This window comes from Microcebus murinus, chromosome 8, assembly GCF_040939455.1.
Source record: "Microcebus murinus isolate Inina chromosome 8, M.murinus_Inina_mat1.0, whole genome shotgun sequence".
Classification (NCBI taxonomy): domain Eukaryota; kingdom Metazoa; phylum Chordata; class Mammalia; order Primates; family Cheirogaleidae; genus Microcebus; species Microcebus murinus.
In genome coordinates, this window is record NC_134111.1 from 75,222,662 (window position 1) to 75,243,850 (window position 21,189).

A 21,189-nucleotide genomic window follows, 5' to 3' on the forward strand; every position below is an offset into this window, starting at 1 on the left:
GTTGGTTGTTTTAGTTTAGTTTAGTTGGTCTTGTGTTAAATAGTGTCAAGAATAATAGAAACACATGTATCCTAATGTAAATGTTATGGAGTACTCCAAAGAAAATAACACATTTTTATTATCATCTATTTTGGACTATTCAAGCCACAATTCACTTGCATTTTTACCGCAAGTGACATATAAAATTACCTCCCTCACTTTTTATCATTTTTGAGTCTTTGAGACTTTGCCTCATCATCTGTCACATTTTATGCGTGTGTATTTTGTTCTCCCAAATGAATTATAAGCTCTGCAAGCATAGGGAGGTTTCTTTTGATTTCTTCTGTATTTTCCCCAGCATCTGGCACATGCTTTGCACACAGCATATGTTAAATAAATGTTTATTGACCTTACTGAATATTTTGACTGTATTAGTTTGCTAGGTCTGCTATAACAGATTACCACAGACTCGATGGCTTAAACAACAGAAACTTACTGTCTCATAATTCTGGAGGCTGGGAAGTCTGAAATTGAAGTGTCAGCAGGGTTGGTTCCTCCCAGGGGCTCCGAGGGAGAGTTTGCCCAGAGCTCACTGGTAGATGGCCGTCTTCTCCTTGTATCTCTTCACATCATCTTCCCTGACGTATATCCATCTGTTTGTCCAAAATTTCCCCTTTTATGAGTATACAAGTCAAATTGGATTAGGGTCCACCCTAATGACTTCATCTTAACTGTATCTGCAACAACCCTATTTCCATATAAGGTCAGATGCTGAGGTACTTGGGGTTTGGACTTCAACATATGAATTTGGGGGGCACACAATTAAACCCGTAATACCAATCTTTCACCAAATCATAAAAATTCAGAGGGAAAAGAAGCTTTAAAAATCATTAGTTAGCTTACATGATAACCTGAACCTCTTTTACTCCAAGCCAAGAAGAGCTTTCAGAATTTTAACCATATTTTTGGCAACAAGATTTTAGGGTTTTTTTTGTTTTTTAATGCTTGTCTGTGTTCTTTCCAGAATGGTTCCCGCTGCCTAAACCTCAAAGCCTTCAGATTGTCTGGAACAGGTGAGCACTGGCCTGGGAAGTCATCGTTAAGCAGGTTGAGGAGACAGTTCCCTGGCCCTCGGTCCCCTGAACAGCAGCCCCTGAGCACCTCCATCTGGGACTCGAAGCCCCAGAAGGATGCCTCTTGGAGAGCCAGCCTCCTGGGAGTCTGTTAGTTTTTCTTTATGAACCATTTTACTTTCAGTAAGTTTGGTCATTAAAATTGTTTTGTGTCCCTCAGCCATGCCCCAGGCCCTGAGAACGAGGGAGTGTTGGCCTGCAAGAAAACCTAGTGGGTTTATTATTCTCTGACACAGAGAAACCAACTAACATCACTGAGTGGCTATTTGGGGGGGCAGGGGGAGATGATTCATGGAGGTCATGCTTTCCCAGGCCCTCTCTACGCAGTCTCGGCTCAGACCAGGGCAGACTTTTATTACCAGCTTTCAACAAATCCCGAGTTTCTTTTGCAAAGTAAAACAGATAATAGAGACATTCCGGGAATAGTTAGCTAACTAAGCTGTGCCAGGCAACCTCGGGGCTCAGAAGAACTCAGTGTTTTCGGACAATGACCAATTACAATAACCAGTATTATTTGATCTGAGAGTAATTAGCCGAGCCTCTGTTCTTTTTGCTTCAGTGAGGAGGCAAAAAGGGCAGTGAGGAAAACATCAGAGACAGGGGAAACGAGCTCAAATGTCAAAGAAAAACACACTCGCACAGGTGGGGAGACATGGAAGAGTTTCACCAGCCAAGACCCTAACTGAACATTTGAACGTTGTTCCTTGCTGAGAATGTGGTGTAGTTTAACTTAACCAAATGTCGTCTGATTCCTCCATACTCACTGTTCATATGCTTTAAGCAGTCTCCACGTGGAGTGAATGCCAGGGTACAAAGAGTGAACTAGGTCGGGAACATAGAACTATGCACTAGCAAAGGGTCTTTTCGGGGAGGGATGGGTCTCCCGGGAAGCCTGCACACTGCACTCTTATTTTCAAAAGCACCGATATAACCCAAAACTCCCCATTATTTTGGAGACAGGTTCCAGGGAACTGCTGTTTATCATTTCATTCAAGATGGGCAAACTCTGTCTTGCCAGCATGGTCTGGCTCCCTAACCGCCATCTAGAGATATGTGGATTTTAGCACTGCTCTGTGGCTTTCTGTCATTTCACTATTGTTTTCCAAAATAAATGGCAACTCCAAGCCTGCAAACCACCTTAATACTCATCACAGCTGCTGCTGTCGCCACTGCCACATGTCAGAAGATAGTGTCACTAGCCTTTGGCTGTCCTTGGCAGCCCTTCCTTGAAGGGCTGAGCATGGCTTGAACCCTCTGAATATCCCTCTGGCTTTTCTGACCACCACCTCTGCCCCTTCCCTTGTCCCCAGCGCCATGTATTCATCTGTGCTCAGACTTCTGGCTTCTCTCTGCTCAGATCCTCAAAACAGGGAGTAATGTCTAGAGCTGTGCTGTCTAACATAGTAGCCACTAGCCACATGTGGCTATTTAATTTTAAACTCATTTAAATTAAATTTAAAATTCAGTTGTTCAGAAGCACTAGCTGCATTCTAAGGATTCAATAGCTGCATGCAAGTAGTGGCTGCCATATTGAACAGAGCAAAAATAGAATCTCTCTACCATCATGGAAAGTGCTGTTGGACAGCGCTGGCCTAGATTATCACATGAGGAAATTCTTGGCTCTGCAAAAGGCTCTGCAAAACGGCTTAACATTAGGTGGGATATGGACCATGTGCAGAGCAAGGTGCTGAACATGTTGTTACATTTAATCCTTCCAAATGTCATTCCCAGGTCAAAGAGGAGGGAACTGAGGCTCAGAGAAGTAGGGAACTTGGCCAAGGTAGTCCAGCTAAGTTGAGGGTTCATCTGGTACACAGGTCTCTGTGGATTTGTCAGTTGAATCAGGTTGCAAGCGTGGTGAGTTAAGAGCAGCCGAGGTGTCACTGGGTTTTCTATACGATTCTTACAGAGGGGCAGTGGAACTGTGCCCAGGCCTGTAAATGAATCTCAGGGCCTTGCTCAGGTTTGATGGTGACCTTATTAATGTGGGCCTAGTAAGTACACGCTCACTTTTTAGGTTTTTTGGCAAATTGTAGGACAGCTCCTCTGATGTTTCTTCCAGGTGTTGGATGTGTTTCTTATTGTGAATATCTGCTTTACTGTGTCCTAAACTGAGAACATTAAAAAAGTACTTATTCTATCCCTGCCCCTTTCCTCTTCCTATGGATCTGGGGGGGAAGAAACCAATCCAGTTGGGCTCATGGTGACCAGCCTGTCCTGTACCTTAGCGGTCAGTGGCAGCACTGCATATGGCAGATTTTTATACTCAGAGCAGCTGTGCTAGGAAATCAAACCTGTCATCTCAGACCTCTGAGAAACCAGATTTTAGGTATGTGTACTGATGGGTTAGTAGATGGCGTTTTATATAACCACAAAGCTTGATTTTCATTTTTTCTTATTGTTTGTGTTTCTATTCTGAACTTTTAAAGTTAAAGGTAGATGTCCTGGCACCCAGACCATCTTTTAGGATCTATACACAATTTTAATTCTTTTTTTGACTTTTATAAACAATGGGTGCTGCGGTAATTTAGGTTGGCTGGAATGAACTTGCACCCAGGGGTGGGCATTCTCCTAGGCCGCTGGTGGAAATGGGAATTGGTGCAGCTCTTCTAGCTGACAGTATAAGTCAATCCTTATACTGTCAATACTTATACATGTTAATACTTTAACATGTTGTATATCCTTCAAGCTAGGAACTTGAATTCTAAGAGTTTAATCTAAGGATATAATTGCACAAGTACATGAAAATTTCTCTGTGAGGATATTTGTTATAGCATGATTTTAATAGTACTACCCCATCCCAACAAAAAAGGAAACAGCTCAGATAAGAGTCTGGCTATATAAATTATGGTAAGCCCACGTAATGAGATGCTATGCAGCCAGTAAAATTATGTCTCAGAAGGCTATTTAAAGTCATGGGAAGATGGTCAAGATAGTCAAGTATAAAAGTATGTTATAAATACTGCATAGTTATTTGATATGATCCCATTTTTTTCTTGTAAAACAAAAAATATATCTGTGTAAAAATAAAGGACTAAAGGGAAAAAATGAACACTAAAGCAATGGTGATTATCTTTGAGTAAAGAAGATTATCTCAGAGTGATGAAATAGTTTTAATTTTCCTTCTCTGCATTTTCTAGGTGTTCTAGAATAAGTATGTATTATTTTGACAATGGAATACTTCTCACTTCTTGAAATGTTACTAGAAGGGGTGGTTTATCACAGGATTCTTTGTCTTTAGTAACAGACTCTCATTAATTGGATGGGTGGATTCCCCTAACTCTGCAAGACACTCCGGTGTGTTTAGCAGTTAACATCACAAGCCTAACAATATTCATTAACATCTAGCCTATATGGAAAGGTGCCGGTAGGCAAATTAAAACTTGTGATGTTCATTGTTCATACCAACTTTCATTTCTAAAGTAGAGGATGAATCCAGTGGAGAATTATTCCAGTAGTTGTTAGAGGCAGTGTCAAAGTGTAGAAATGTGACAATAAAGGCAACAGGTAGCAAGCAAGGCTGCAGGTAGCAGGATGAAGCAGAATGATATAAACATGGAAGGTGTCAGTAAATCAACATTCGTGCCCAAAGAAGCAACATGTGTATTCCTCAGACTCTTTTCTCAGCTCCCAAATGAGAGTGCGGTGTGCAGTAGCAAGGCAGTGACCACTAGGGTGCTTGCCAAAGGCCCAGATCCAGTGGTCCCACTACCAGGGCTGCCAGGGAAGGCTTATGTCCAGGAGGTGTGGAGGTGGCTTGTACAGGGGACACCAAACTTGGTTCACGGGTTGAGGAGACTTCATCTGTCTACTTTGTCTTGGTCACCACCTCTGCCAGCTGAGGAGAAGGAAAAGTGGTGTGTGACAGTCATAGTTCAGAGGTTGTGAGATTGGAGCAAATCCGGAAACTCCTGGAAGCCCTGATACAACCATGTAGGAAGGATGAGGGGAGACTCTGTTAGTTGAAGTGGAAAGTCCTAAAAAAGAAATTTTTATATCACTGATCAGTGCCTACTCTTCTTTCTTTCATTTGCCTGGTTAAAAAAAATGACCTGTTCTTAAAAGGGGCTACCCTAAGGCCCCTCAAAGCTCCATCAACCTTTCCTGGCTTCCCCAGACACTCTGCATAAACATAGTCTAAATAAACGGTATGCCTGCGGTGCCAACACAGGTGTGAAACAGTCCCTGGCCTTCTCTGTCCAATCAGATTGCAGCACCTAAGCCCCCACCACAGGGCGGGTCTGGAGCCCCCACTGTTAGGGGCAAAAGGGGTGGGGAGTGTGCTGAGAGAACAAGTTGCTGATTGGGCTGGGAGGTGCATTGCTCCACACCACCACCACCTACCCACTGCCCCCTCCACACCAGAAATTCATACCTAACCAGAAAGCCTGAAGGCTGCAGAGAGTAGATTCAGGCCCCAATCTTGGCACACAACCTACCCCACCGCCCAGTAGTGTGGGTGGACCAGCTGAAAATGTTTTCATGAGATTTTCCCTGAATCTCCCTCCAGACTGATACCAGGCTCACTAATAGTGATTTGTACCCCCAAACGTCTGTTTCATGAGCCCTAAAAACCTCTGCCTGGACAGGATACCCTGGGTGGAGAATATACTTCCCTGTCCTTCAGGCCACAGGTAATGAGCAGGCTTCCCCAGCCAAGATTCCTGTCTCTCCTAACTGGCCTAGAAATTTACAAGGACTGGGGGTTTGCAAATTTCCTTTCTATCTTGTCTGTGAAGCAATTATTCTTGAGTTTTAGGGTAGTTGTCTGTTTGCAGACATGGTTTTATGTCATGGGAATCGGATACCTGAAAGTTTCTTATGCAAATATTATGCATAAATTAGGCAAATTACTATTCTGGGCCAGGACTTCCAGCATCCCTGCATCATGGCACCTGGAAGGGAAAGAATATCTTGCTCTTTCTTGCTTTAAGCCAGTATGTGTACTTGACATTAAGTAAGCCCATCTATTTTTGCTTAATTGGGGATTTGCTGAGGTATTTCAGGGCCATGAAACTTAATTCTGAAACTCAGACCTCAGTCCTGTGGTTAATTGTCTTCTGGGATCTGTACAGCTTTCCCTCTTGTGGTTTTCCACTTGTCAACGTTTCTGTGGGCTGTAGAGATGGGTGCACTTAAATGACTGGCACTAGGTTGGCAAAGACCTTTAAACGTTGTAAGTAAATAGGAAACATGGAGACTCGCAAGCCACCCTCCCCAGCTTCCTATCAGGTCCCTCTCCCGTTCTTTGTCCTAAGCCAGACAACTAGCCTTGATTCCCTTCTTTAAAACTCACTCTTCTCCCTCCCAGCCCTGGGTCCCCTTGTTAGCAATGCCTGCCCCTTGCCTGCCCCCGAGTCTTCAGCTCTCAGCTCACAGCCCACTTCCTCAAGAAAGCCTTCCCTGACCACCTCCTGCTGCCATTCCGGCTCAGGCATCAGAGCTGTCTTAGTTCAGGCTGCTATAATAAAAGACCTTAGACTGAGTAATTTGTAATCCAATGCAAATTTATTTCTCACAGTTCTGGAGCCTGGGAAGTCCAAGGTCAAGGTGCCAGCAGATTGGGTGTCTGGTGCGATCTCTCTGATTCACAGGTGGTGCCTTCTGAACAGTGTCCTCACAGGGCAGAAGGGGCAAAAGAGCCCCCTCAAACCTCTTTTTTTGAAGGCACTAATCCCATTCATGTGGGCTCCACCCTCATAACCTAATTGCTTTCCAAAGGCCCTGCCTCCTATTACCATCGCTTCGGTGATTAGGGTTTTTTTTGGTTTTTTTTTTTTGTTTTTTGGGGGGGATTTTTGCTGTTGATTTTATTTTATTTTATTTTTCCATTTTTTTTTATTTCAGCCTATTATAGGGAGTGTGATTAGGTTTCAACATGGGAATGTTGGAGGCACACAGATGTTCAGACCACAGTAGGGCCCGTCTCTTCACAGTTGTACTTACACACTTGTGTGGTAAGTTGATGAGTGACTGACTTCTCTACTAAACTAAGCTGCCAGAAGATAGAGTCTTGCTCTGTATCTCCCAGAGCCAACCACCTACTAGCACATAGTAGTTGCTCAATAAATGGCTTTGCTCATCTCCAAATATATAATTCAATATGAGGTCAGCTCAAGAACTTGTCCTTACTATGATTTGGATACTTATTATCTTTCTTCCTTTGCTCCACTTCAGGGAAACCAAGAGAGCTTCTTAACTAATAACCCTGCGTGCTGAGTTTCAGAAGCGCTGTAAATAAGCATATTTTCTCCCTAACTTCACCCTCCAGAATCATCTCTCTCTCTCCCTGCCCAGGATTCTGTGCTTGCCACCCCTGGAGTCCAGAGCCTGGAACATATTTTCAATCAGGCTTTTCTGCTTTGGTTGGGGCTGCTGTGTCCCTCCAAGAAGAATCCTTAATGATATATTTCTGCTTCTATAATTGTACTTCTGTGCCTTTCATGTGTACATGATGCCCAGAGACACAGTGGAGGGCAGGGGAGCTGAGTGGTAGAATGCCAAGAGTTTTCTCCTTCATCTTAAGTAACAGCAGGGGTAAGCGTTTTTGTATGGGGGTTATTTTCCCACTTGCCATGAACTTTAGTAATTCCCAGGAAAATTCTACTTAAAACATTTTTCTAAGTCTAGCCATCTCCTTTTCTATACTTTTTGCTTTTCTCCCTTTATTTTTTTAGCAGGGAGACTGCTGGAGAAACATGATTTTTCTCTCTCACTTTTCCAGGCTGGGCAGAGCTCCTGAAGCTGAAGACCTGGCCTCGCAAATGCTGAGAGGGTTTCCCCGAGACCGCGTCTCTGCCCAGGAGGCACTTGTGCACGATTATTTCAGCGCCCTGCCGTCGCAGCTGTACCAGCTTCCTGACGGTGAGTCTCTGTGTGTGTGTACATATGTGCTAAGTCTTGGTGTCATAAGCATCTTCTCTCAACACTGGAGAATCATAGCGTTTGCATCCAGGGGTGAAGTTAGAGATCGATTTGCCTGGGAGAAGCAAGATGAGACCCAATCTTGCCTGAGTTTTGCATAAGATTCTCTCAGACTCTAAAGCGCTGGTGGGAAGAGGTGACAAGGAGCTCCTTGTAATGATGTGATCATTTCACATATATACACTTACACTTAGAAATGGGACGAGATGAGAGTTGCCTCTGGGTTGTTTGCTTTAGCTACCATCTGCTAGGAGAAGCAAAACCAAAGTTTCTAACAAGGCCCTTCTCTCATTCCATGGAGAGTAAGATGATCAGTGACAGGGATATGTCATGAGAGGAGAGCTGGGCCCTCCTTGATTGGTAATATGATGCTGCAGAAGGAAGCGCCGCCAGACCGAGGTGGGGCGTGGGGGAGGGCAGCGTCCCCCAGGCTGGCCACCCGCTGGAAACACAAGTTACCCAGAAATCGGCCTTTGCTGCCTGGGCCTGAAGTCATCCTCCAAATCTGAAATGTGCTGAGGGATCATGCGGTCGAAGCTCTCCTTGTGTTTCCAGAACATGGCCAGGAAGGACTACGGGAGGATGTGGGCAGTGTGGTCACGGGAGGACTGTCCTTAGGTGGAGCTTCTGCAAAAACATCCACCATTCAACCGAAAATAGTTTTTAGAAGTCCTAAGCCAGAGAAAAGAGAGCTAAGGAGGAGGGCCTAGGGGCTCGGCCTGGGAAGAAGGCACCGGGAGGGGCTGGGGGAATGGGGCTGGGATGCAGTAGGGTGAGGACAGGCCAGGGCCAGGAGGTGTAGACACAGTCCAGCCCACCGGGCAGGGTTTGCAGACACAGCTCCACTGGATCGAGGACACTGTCCCGCAGCAGGACAAAGCTCTTAGTCTGGGACTTGTTGGAGTATTTTATTATTAAAGTGAGTCATTTAGGATCTCCAAAAATAACCATAGTCATACAACTGGGGTTAATGTCTTACTTAACCCTGTAAGAAGAGTCAGTCATTAGTATTTATTAACTTGCCGTTAAGTGTCAAGAACTTATTAAGTGCTATAAAAAGTTGAGGAAAACAAGAGGCTTGTCCTTGGCCTCAAGGACCTTATGGAGTGGGAGGAAAAGAGGGTGAAGAAGAGGAAACAGGGCGCCCTCGTGCACATATCAGCACAAATCACATCCAAGCAGCTCAAATCTGTGTGTAATCAACTGCAGATGTGCAGAGACCACGTGGAAGAACTAGAATACTTCCAGTGAGATGGATTGGACTGGACTGGAGGTGACTCTAAAGTGGACTTTGGAAGTGGGAGGGACACGCTTTGGCATGTGGGTAGGACAAAAGAGGTTGTGGGCCACCCTACAATTCTCACTCCCTTCCTTATACCTCTGCCCATTTCAGTTGCACCACCCACCTTCCCAGCCCAGTCCCCTCCTCCTGGCCCGACACCCTGCACCCTTCCTTCTTAGCTTTCTCCTCTCAGGCTTAGGACTTCGAACTCTCCCACTTCATGCAAGTGTACATACTTGAGTGTGCACACACACACACACACACACACTCCCTTCTCTTCACTTAACCATTCCTGTTGGCCCTCCTCCTCCAGGGCCTGTTATGCTACATACTCAGAATCACTGTGGATCTTCAAAGTTTTCTAGGCGCCAGCTTTTGTTTGATGGAGGGTAATTAGAAAGAAACAATCAACTGTCCAAACCAATGTGTTGTTAGAAGCTTGGGTTTTGATTCCTCCTACCTGATCCGAAGCAAAGCCACCAACAGAAGAGCTCTGGTGCATGCATGTCTAGCGGGCGTGTGTGTCTGTGTGTGCGCAGGTGTGAGAGAGAACGATCTGTATTCCTTCTCTGTTCACCCAGTCACAGAGCCCAAATCTACTTTGACACTTTTAGAAAAATGAAAAGATGGAATCTTGCAGGAGCCTGCCTGCACTGGGGGGAGACGAGGAGTGCTCACAGCAGGAGGGAAGTTGACTTTTCTTTATACATATAGGGGTTTTTCCATGCAGAGTTTAAATTATGCCTGATAAAAGGAGTTTCGTGGATGTTTCAGTTCTTTCAAATTCTCCTGGCTTCCTCCCAATTAAATGAGGTTTGTCAAAGCCACAGGGCTCTGCTGCTGCTGCCTCGGCGGACAAGCACTTCCTGCAGCGACATCTCGAATCCCCGAGGGAGAAGATGAAAGGGCCGGCGCCAAGAGACAGGGGAAGGGGGGGATTGGGTGTGCGCGCCTGTGTATGTGTGTTGCTTGCGCACGCATGTGCACACTCTTGTGTATGTGGGGGCTGGGGGCCGGGCTGTAGAAATACTTATAGAAGCAGACTGACAGTTAAGACAAGGAAGAGTAGACAGGAAAAGGAAATCTACCAGGGAAGAAAAACAGAGAAAGAGAGAGATGCATCTGGGGCCAGTTTGTGCACCTTCACGACAGTGGCCCTCACCAAGGGCACATTACTACTAAGGGATGCATTCCCTCGGCCTGGCAGTGCCAGCCTGATCTCTCATTGCCCCTGGCAATGAGCTTTTATTAAAAGCCTCCTTTGCAGACTGAGAGCACCAGCGTGTAATCACAGTTCCCAACCTGCAGGGACATAGAATCTCCATCCCAGAGGAGGGCTGCCCCCAACATGAGAATTGTGCAAAAATAAGACATGCTCCTATGAGTGATTTGTAAGGAGAGTTTCTCTACCATAATTATGCAAGAAATTTTGCTCTCTGGTGGCATTTCTGTATGCAATCATTTAGAGGCTTATATTTATATCATTTTATTATTCTGGTTTTATTCTGGTTGCAGGATAACAGAGTTGTCACTTTAAAATATATTCTGTTTCCCCTTTGATCTGGGAGATGCCAGCTCTTATTGTCTGCCCTCTGAAGAAGACAATTGAAGCATAAAACCTGTGACTGGGAAATGTGTGGAGAGTGGAAGGACAGCCTAAATCCCAGGGGAAGAGTGACATAGAAATTCCCCACAAAATGCAAGAATTGCTCCAGTCCATCCATGTCTATTTTCATGAAGCTCAGAAGTCCTGAACAACATTTTCCCTAGGTTGTAACAGTAAGCCTAGAGCCAGAGGCAATTTATCAGGGTGTTATTTGCCATGAAAACCAGGAATTCCAGGATTAGTTCCCTTTTGGAGAGCACTCCTAAGTGGAAAAGTGTGAATATTAGAATGGCAAGCATGTGGGAACTTCTGCCAAGTTCTGACATTTTCCCTTATTGACTCGTGAACACCTGAAGAAACACTTGTTGAAGGAGAAATTATTGGTAGTCCCTCTCAAAACACACCCAACAGCAAGCTAATTGCTTTTGCAGATGGCCAGGGAGCGTTCTTCCCACTCAGGCACCAGCTTACGGCCACACTTGTGGTCCTCATGGCTGAGCCAGCAGTGCCGGACGTCAGCTGGGGCAGCTAGGACCTAAAATTAGGCCCTTGGCAACCCTCTAATCTTAGCTGCAGGTTCAGCTTCTTCGTTTAATTCCCTTTGCCCTCAGCGTGAACTTGGGCTATGGGAAAGGAACACTGTTTAATGATTTGGGGGTGGGGGCAGTAGAAAATCATTAAGCTGCCCCTTCTAGAAACTGGCTCCACTCTGTTCATGCAGGAAGCCTTCCAAATGCTACCCTTGGAGAGTTAAGACTGATTTTGGAACCTAGCCATTTTGAACTACAGACACTGATCCAGAAAAGTATTTTTTTATCTGGGCAGTAAATGCCACGTGATTTAAGAGTCTGGTCCTTAAGCCACGGTCCTTGATCATCAGGACATCAAAGGCAGTCTGTCTGTCTCTGTCTCTCTCTCTCTCTCTCTCTCTCTCTCTCTCTCTCTCTCTCTGGGTTGGTCCCATTTTGCTAGCCAAATCTCATGCTTGAGTCTCCCATTCTTCCTGGACTAAATCCCCTTCTCTTTTAAAACAGGTTTTAACATCTTCGAAAAGAAAAGCTTGCAATTGCTTCACAATTAATTTTGCAAAAACAATGTACCATAGGCAACATTGTTACTAAATATTTATATACACATAGGGATGGAAGAAGCAGGGCATTTATACTGGTACCATTCATCACACCACCCTAATATCAGTACTCTGATAGGCCTCACTCATATTGCCCTATTAAAATCTGAGTAATGTTTTGTTTTGCTCCCATAAAAGAACTTCAGGCCTTCTTTGACTATTATTTCATTTTGTATTTAAAAATCCCTCTGCCATCACTTCCCCAAAACCACTTTCTAGACAGAATTCCTTTAACCTTTTTTTGTTTCCAAATATACATTCTGTTTCTCCTACTTTTTAGTTGTTTCGTTGTTCCATTCTGGATCTGTTCCACATGATTTCAAACCTGTTTGTTGCTTTTATTGTCTAGTCTATTCAAAGTTTAACCAGACTATTTTGTCATTCTATGAGGCCAGGTTTCAGGGGCTGGAGATGATGGGAAGGAGGGAAGGAAGATTCTCAGCCAGGTGTCTTGACTCTATGCTGCTCCTAGAAGTTTGTAACATAACTCACACCACTCTCTCAACCTTCTGAATCCTCCATTAATCAGTACTTGAGAAGTAAGACATTAAGAAACCAATTTGGAAGTAACCCCTATAACACACTTCACTTTCTGCGCTTAAAGTTGTCCTAATCCATTCCAATACAGTAGAGGACATGCTGGGTTGAGACATGCTTTGTGGTGTTGCGTACTGTTGTGATACTAGATGAAGTCCCTCAGCACAACCAAGCCCTTAAGTTAGTTAAATTTGTTGGCATCATGAGTTGCAACAGTCTGCGAGTAAAGATCAACCATTCAGAAAAGAATTAGAGACCCTTAGAGTGGGAAATGATCGTAAATATTTATTCCATACCTTCATTATATAGACGAGTCACGGACACCCGGGAAAGAAGAGTAGTAGCTGCCTTTGCACATTTATGTGCTTTACATAAATTCTCATTCAATCGGTATACTAATTGGTGAGGCTGGAAATTATTATCTTCACATTACAGATTTTAAAATTGGAATTGAAAGAGCCTAATTGCTCAAAGTCACACAGCTAGCAAGTGGTAGTGCCAAGCAAGATTTGACTTCAAATCAGACTCCCAAGCTACAGTCTTCCTGCTATTCATTGCTCTTGCTAAAGATCACGTAGGAACTTGGTTGCAAACCCAGGATTAGAACCAAGAACTTGATGCTCAGTCCTGTGCTCTCTCCACTGTCTCAGGCACTGGGTTTATTTTAAAACCTTCCTGGGTTCATCTTCTACAGCTATCTACAAAAAAAAAAAAAAAAAAAAAATAAAACCTTCCTGGGAAAGATTCCACATGACCCCAAGTGACATGTTTAATATCTCACAATTAAGGAGGCTCAATTTTATGTTGAATGGAGACTCATGCCCCAGTACCACCAGTCTCTTCCTCAATGCTATCTTAGCTTCTGTTGTTTTTTTTTGGTAGTAATGTACACAATAACTCTTGGGTTTTAAGATTTCTTAATCAATGATAATTATTGTTTTTGTTTCACTCTATAACTCATTCAATTTTATAATAATAAATCAAGCATTGAATGGAAAATGGAGCAAAAGCACAAAATAGCAATTTATGCAAGAGGAAATAAAAAGAACATACCAACACATGGAATAAATAAACAGCTTTACTAGGGATTAAATGAATATAAATAATTGTTAAATTAGTTATTTTTCTTTATTCTAATGACTCCCAGTGTTGGTGAGATTGTGGTAAAGATGATTCTTTGCTGATAGTAGTGTAAATTGGGGCAAGCTTTGCAAGGCATTACAGCACACATACCAGGAGCCATAAAATGGTCATGTCCAGCTGGTACATGGCTCATGCCTGTAATCCCAGCACTTAGGAAGGTAGAGGTGGGAGAATTGCTTAAGCCCAGGAGTTGGAGACCAGCCTGGGCAACATAGCAAGACCTCATCACTACAAAAAATAAAAATACTAGCCCAGTGTGGTAGAGCATGCCTGTAATCCCAGCTACTCTGGAGGCTGAGGTAGGAGAATTGCTTGAGCCCAGAAGCTTGAGGTTGCAGTGAGCTCTGATGATGCCACTGCACTCCAGCCCAGGCAATAGAGTGAGACCCTGTCTCAAAAAAAAAAAAAAAGAAAGAAAGAAAAGAAAAAAGAAGAAGAACAAATTGAATAGGGAAAAATCCCCCAAAACCTACATTAATGAAAATATTATATTCATTGCAGTATTATTTATAATGTTTTTTAAATTATAAAATAAAAATAAAAGAAATCATTTATTATTTATGTATTTATTGAGACCGAGTCTCACTCTGCCCGGGCTAGAGTGCCATGGCGTCAGCCTAGCTCACAGCAACCTCAAACTCCTGGGCTCAAGTGATCCTTCTGTCTCAGCCTCCCAAGTAGCTGGGATTACAGACATGCACCACCATGCCCAGCTAATTTTTTCTACATATTTTTATGTTGGCCAATTAATTTCTTTCTTCTTTTTTTAGTAGATACCAGGTCTCGCTCTTGCTCAAGCTGGTCTCCAACTCCTGACCTTGAGCGATCCGCCTGTCTCAGCCTCCCAGAGTGCTAGGATTACAGGCGTGAGCCACCGCACGGGGCCATAAATAAATAATTTAAATATTAAACACCAAGGAACCAACTGGACAAATGTTGGTTTATTGACTCAGTACACAGCAGTATGTAACCATTTAAAATAATTAACAGGAGTATATAGTGTTATAGAAGTATTTATACTACGACATGAGCTATAAGAAACAGGAACACAAAATTGCATATTATAATGTGCCTGTGAAAATTAAATGTATATGAACAAAACTGAAAGGTAGTATACAAAATAAAAATGCTCTTCTCCTTTAGGAGAATTGTAGGTCATTTTTTTCCCTTTTTCAGTGTTTTCTTTGGTGTTGGTGTTATATTGTCTTTATTGTTTAAAAGAGTAAGTTAAAACAAAATGGTACAGGGAACCTCAATTTCTCCATCTGCATGATCGGTTAACACTAGTTTCCTTTAGCCTAGATTGACAGATGTTTATTTTATAGATTTTAATTCACTGAACACAGGGGTTCCTATAAATTCAGTCCTGGGAGAATGAAGGATGGGAGGGAAAGGAAAAAATAAATAGGTACTGACTGAATTTAAAAGGAAAGATCATCTGCTCTAATCGGAAATGTATATGTACTGTGCCCCTAGACAGAGTTTTAAGTGCACTCTGTGTTAGTTAGCAACTTCAATTAAAAGTACTGTGTGATCCTTTGGGCTTTGAAGATATGAAGCCTATATACATACACATGAGCTAAAATTACCGCGTAATCACGAGGATGTGTGCACTCTGAATAATTAAATGCACTGAGCATCTCTAGCTGATGGATTGATGCTGTGTGAGAGCAGTGCAAAAACCACGTGACATGGGAGATTACAGGGCATTTTGAAATGATAGTTTAATTTCCAAGCTTTTTTATTTTTTTTGAACTTGTGCTTTCTCTTTTAGCCATTACTGGCAAGTAAAGGAGATTTGATTATCTTGTTTCCTGTGAAAGGTTATTTAGCTTCTCAATCCCATTAAGTCACTTTCTGCACTCCAGTGCACCAAGCCTTCACCAGGTTATCAGCCCAGGAAGAGTAAATGGAGACACTAGGATCAGATTTCCAAAGGAAGGAAAGTTAAAGCAAAGTTTGAAAGGGGTGACAGCCAACAGCCATGAGCTTAGGAACTCAATTAGACTGAAAAGACAACTATCTCATTATCTCGTTCCGAAATGATCTAAATACATAAGAATCTAAAAGTTTTAAATAAACTTGTCCTGCTGACTGTCTAGATGACTGAATTTCCCTTCTCAAAAAAATTTTTAAACACCCACTTTCGTATTTATTTATTCTAAGCGCGAAGCAGCTGCGATAATTATGCTGTCAGATTCAGTAAGCTAATGAGGAGTCACCAGAGTGGAAGGTTTTGCATTTGTGAGATTGCTGAAGGAGAGCCACTCTACAGCTTTTTCCGTTCTTTCTTTTTCTTTCTTTTTCCCCCTCCTTTTTCTTTTTCTTTTTCTATGAGTTGGGAAGGAGAGTCTGGCAGTCCACGACCAAATTGGAATCCTTTTGATTAACTGGTTGCCTTCCCAGCATGTTCTGCCAGATAATGTGTCTTTCTTTCTCTTTCTCTCTCCCTCCCTCCCTCCCTGCTTTTGAGGAGCTGCTGCTTTTGAGGGGCAAGGAAGCCTGAGGGAAATCCCAGCTTTTCATGCCACTGTCCCCCAGGCAAGAGGATCCTTCTCCCTGAGAGAAGTTCCCAAAATCGTTTGGATTTGTGTTGATTTGAGAGTTATCTGTAAAGTGTACACACTGTTTATTTTAGCTGTTTAACTGTTTATGCTGTGACAAGAGCTAAAAGAAAGTATAATACAAAATTGCATATCATAGTGTCCATGTAAAAATGTCTCATGTATATCATCAAGTGATATAATGGCCCCCCCTTTCCAGCCTAGCATTTGGAATATGTAATTCCGAACCCAAGAAGTTGGGACCACAGTTTACCCAGCATCTGAGGCAGAAGTCTAGGCAAGCAAGGCAGAGACAGCACTGAGTTTTATGTCTTCCTGTGAATAGCTTCTAGCAAACAATATTTTAAGCCATTTTAGGATTTTGGTATCAACGAGGATAGAAGCTTCTCTTTTTGTTAAATTGTGAGATATATTGAGCAACCTGGGTTTGTGCAGATTGTAAGCGTTGGAAAAGCAATGCCCACATGGAAGGATGCCCTGAGCAAGTTTTGTGGATGTGCTTTGGCGACGATGTGGCCGCTGCTGCCTCTTGTTTTCTTTTTTTTTTTTCTTTTTCACGTTTTAGAGTTAAGCTTGGGATGCTGCTGCCCCTTGATGTTTTTCTTAGACATCTATGCTAATACTTGTAACAATGGCTATTATTTATTGAAAATATATTGTATATCAGGAACTGCACAAGGTGTTTTGCATATATTATCTTCCTTAAACTTACAATAATCTTACAGGAAGTTTTATTTTCCCCATTTTTTAGAGAAGCCCCTTAAAATGTTCACTTTAAGGACTTGGCCCGTTGCTTTTGTGTAGTAAGCACTCAGCAACAGCAGGCACTTAACAAACACAGGCACTTTTGAAAATGCAAACTGCCAGTATTCTAAACTAACCAGATACGTGATTTGGAGGTCAAAGGTAGCATATAGATACATTTCCAAATTTTTTTTTTTTAATTTACAGAAGTTGTACCTTGGAGTCTGTTTAAATAGGTTGCCTAATATATGTAGCAGGATTTGAAACTTGTGGAAACATATCTAGCCCAATCTAGTCATTGGGACTAAAGTCAGACTCCTTGGAGATGATATTAGCTCCCCTCACTGTCTGGTTCCAACCACTTCTCCAACTTTATCTCCCAGGCTGTCTAGCTCTAACCATGCACAATTACTTGCAGTTTTCTCAAACACTTTTCTTCCTCCATGTCTTCACGCATACTGATCCCTCAGCCAGGAATATCCTCCCCGGAAGTCCTTAACTAGCAAGAGCATAAGTCATCCTTCAAGGCTGAAAGGGCACCTGTCTGTGCTTTCCTGGTGCTCCATAGTAGACTTGCAGCAAGGGGTTATTATAATCCTTTGTGTGCACCTCACTTTTAGCCCTTCTCTGTGTGTGTGTGTGTGTGTGTGTTATTCCTATTTTTATTTTATCCCTATTTTATTTCTATTTTTACAGTCTTAAACACCTAGCATGATGCCTTGCCCAAGTGTTCATTTGGTAAATATGCATCGAATGGAATTAAATAGGAAGAGCTTGGTATCTATTAGTAGATTCAGGGAAGTGAGTCATCCGTGAGTCAGTATAAATTATTGGTAAATAAGTCTAGATCATGTTTCCACATCTCTCTGGGTAACAAATATTACAACAGACATTTTAAAAAAATACTGTGAAAGAGCCCAGGGAATAATATGTTGGTGCTTTTCTCTCTTCCTCCCTACAGAAGAGTCTTTGTTTACAGTTTCGGGAGTGAGGCTAAAGCCAGAAATGTGTGACCTTTTGGCCTCCTACCGGAAGGGTCACCACCCCGCCCAGTTTAGCAAATGCTGGTGAAAAGAAAGAGTGAGGTCACCAAGACCCTTCCAGGTAAGTGGTCCCAGGAGTGAGCTTCCTTATGGGAAGAACTGAAAAGCAATTGCTGCTGAGTGGAGAGGACATTGTCCCCAGGTTTAGAGCACCTCTCTTCTGTGTCTAGCTCTTCATCTCCAACTCCAGCCTCTTCAGGCCTCCGTTCCTGAGTTGGGAAAGAGGATAATACATGCATCCCCTGTGTCCCCTGCTCCCAGAGCAGTGGTAGGGCTCCTAACACAGAACTTGCAGGCCACTGTGAGGCCTCCAGCTGACACCAGTGGAATACAGGAGTTACAACCGACATATGGTTTTCCCTTAACTGGGTAGTTCTCTCTGTCAACTGAGAGGACAAAATTGGAAGTAAAGGTGACCAAGTGTTCCAGTTTACCTGAGACTGAGGAATTTCCTAGGATACAGAACGTTCTGTACTAAAATTGGCACAGTCCTGGGTAAACCAGGATGGTTGGTTACCTTAGTGGTATAAATTGCTTTCCAAGGTAATCTTAAGGAGGAAAGCAGCTATGGAAGATATTCCCAAAGCTACTATACCCTTGAAGTGTTTCTGCTAGCACACACGGGAAGCCAAAGGCCACCATAGTATAGACAACCCCAGATGTGACAAGAGCACTTCCCATACTGGGCCTTCTCTGGTGGGTAGAAGGGACAGTGATCTAGATGGAGGAACCAAGGTGGAACGCATGCCACAGAGCCAGCCAGCCAGCTCTTTGGGTCAGTGGTTCCCGACCTTTCTGGCACCAGGGACTGGTTTCATGGAAGACGATTTTTCCATAGACTGGGGTGGGATAGGAGGGATGATTTCAGGACGATTCAAGCGCATTAGACTTATTGTGCAGTCAAACCTCTCTGCTAATGATAATCTGTATTTGCAGCCGCTCCCCAGCGCTCGCATCACCCCCTCAGCTCCACCTCAGACCATCAGGCATTAGATTCTCATAAAGAGTGAGCAACCTGGATCCCTTGAATGCACAGTTTATGGTAGGGTTCGAGCTCCTGTGAGAATCTAATGCCACCGCTGATGTGACAGGAGGCAGAGCTCTGGCAGTGATGTGAGCAATGGGGAGTGCTGTAAATACAGACGAAGCTTCACTTGCTCTCCAGCCACTCACCTCCTGCTGCATGGCCCAGTTCTTAACAGGTCATGGACAGGTCCCAGCCCTGAGGTTGGGGATTGCAGCTTTAGGTGACCATGGCTATACCCAAAGCCACAAGCATTATCCTATGATTTGGCCACCAATTTGGCAACCACAGCTTGGCCATGCTCCCTAACAGAACTTCTGGGGCCTAGATGGCAATCACTGGCATACTTCCTACACCCACTCTCAGTGTCACTCACATGACAGGATTCACTCTGTGCCCTTTCTCTTGGGTCACTATCTTTGGCTGTCCCAATTAAAGGCATACACACATCAAGGACATCTGCCTCCTGGCTCTTCTAAAATCACTGTCTCCTAAGACAATGATCTTGTCTTTAAAAAACAGGGAAGTTTAGAATTATAGCTGTTCCCCAGAGTATTTTATGAAATACCTAAGTTTGTATTTTTACAATATACATTTGAAATCGCAATTGGCAATACAATAATATGGTATTTCCCAAGGAAAAGTATTTTCTAAGTGCGGGAAAGTGTTTACTGTGTAATTATACCATTTTAAACCTGCTAGTTACGAGAACAGGGTGAACTTTAGCTGCATTCCATGAAGTGAAGGGTTTGCCCTTCATAAAATCATCAGACACTCATGGAAATGGTCTCAGATGGTGGTACTCCATAAGCATTATTATTATTTCTATTGTTGCTGTTATTTCATTTTATTAAGCAGCCAGAAGGTAGTGAGATAACCCTGCTTCTCTGATCTACAGTGACCTTCCACAAAGAATTGTTACCTGTAGACATAAATTGGTCACAATAGAAAATCAATTACATGCAGCGTGTCAAGCTTGGTGCCTGTGACAGCAATTGAAGAAGGGAGAAAGGCAGATTTTGCCTCTGCTGGAGTAATCTCATGATATCCCTAGGCCTTGGTACGAACGAAAGGAGATAAAACCAGTAGGAGATGAGCCACAAGAGGGAAAAGCTAGAGCAATTAAACTGTTTAATAAATGGCTTGGGATCAGCAAAATCTGAGAGTACCGGAGTTAAAGAGACTAAAAGCCATAATCACATGGACTCTTGGGGCCTGTAAATCTTTTCCACTGAATTGAATTTATGTTAAAATATTCACTTTTCAGGAGAGTCGAAATGTAAATTGGGGTATTAGAACTTGGTAACTGACAGCAATGCCTCAAAATTAAGACTCTCGAAAGATCTTCACAATGTCAATTTCAGACATGGAAAAAATGTGTACTGATGTCTACAACAGAGAAATAGAGGAGAACTAAAATTTACTAGATACATACCACATGCCAGGCACTGTAGTAGGTGCTTTACACATACTGTTTCAAAGCTCCGTGTGTTTTGAGTAGTGGGAGGCAGCAAGTTACAAGGGTAGTTTGTACATATGGAGATACATTTTTATTATTCTTAAAGCTTTCTTAGTTCTTATTATCAGGTGTAGGCTGCTGCCTCTCTGACACTTTATTACCAGTTTTCTATCAATATATATAATTCTGTCAATAACTTTGCAATAGTGTTTAGCAGGTTTTCCTTACTCAGTCTATACTCTGTTTCTCATAATTTTGATTTTATTTGTTCATTCACTTCCAGGGCTGCATTTTCTGCTGTTTGAATCTTCATTTGCTTCAGCTTGCTAAGAAGCTTCAAATCTAACTCCATACTGGACCAGAGATTTTATGCCATCTTCTGTGACCTGGAGTATTTTAAATGTGGTGTTCAAGGCAACAGTACATTATACTTCAAGAAAAAAGCAATGGAAAGTTATTTCCATTGTCATCTGCCTAGAATTTAGCAGTAATTGGCTCAAAAATTAGACACGGACTAAGAGGGTCTGAGAAGAGGACTTCTGAGTAATTTCATTCATTCCCTCATTTGATAGAGAGATCCCTGGGCCAGAGGGTTGATTTCCCAACAGGACAGATAAGAGAC

At 42.9% G+C, this 21,189-nt stretch overlaps 1 protein-coding gene across 2 annotated transcripts in view; it reads left to right on the forward strand.

Moving 5' to 3' along the window:
* The window catches only part of CDK15 (cyclin dependent kinase 15), a 75,593-nt gene extending 57,481 nt beyond the window's left edge, over positions 1 to 18,112 (forward strand). Inside the window, exons 11-13 of one of the 2 annotated variants that reach the window (XM_012738969.2) lie at positions 1,004 to 1,052; positions 7,837 to 7,976; positions 18,003 to 18,112. In XM_012738969.2, coding sequence (XP_012594423.1) covers positions 1,004 to 1,052; positions 7,837 to 7,976; positions 18,003 to 18,112 — 299 coding nt within the window. The remainder of the gene's footprint in view (positions 1 to 1,003; positions 1,053 to 7,836; positions 7,977 to 18,002) is intronic. The other variant, XM_076005370.1, reaches the window with a different exon arrangement.
* Positions 18,113 to 21,189: the final 3,077 nt, after the last annotated feature.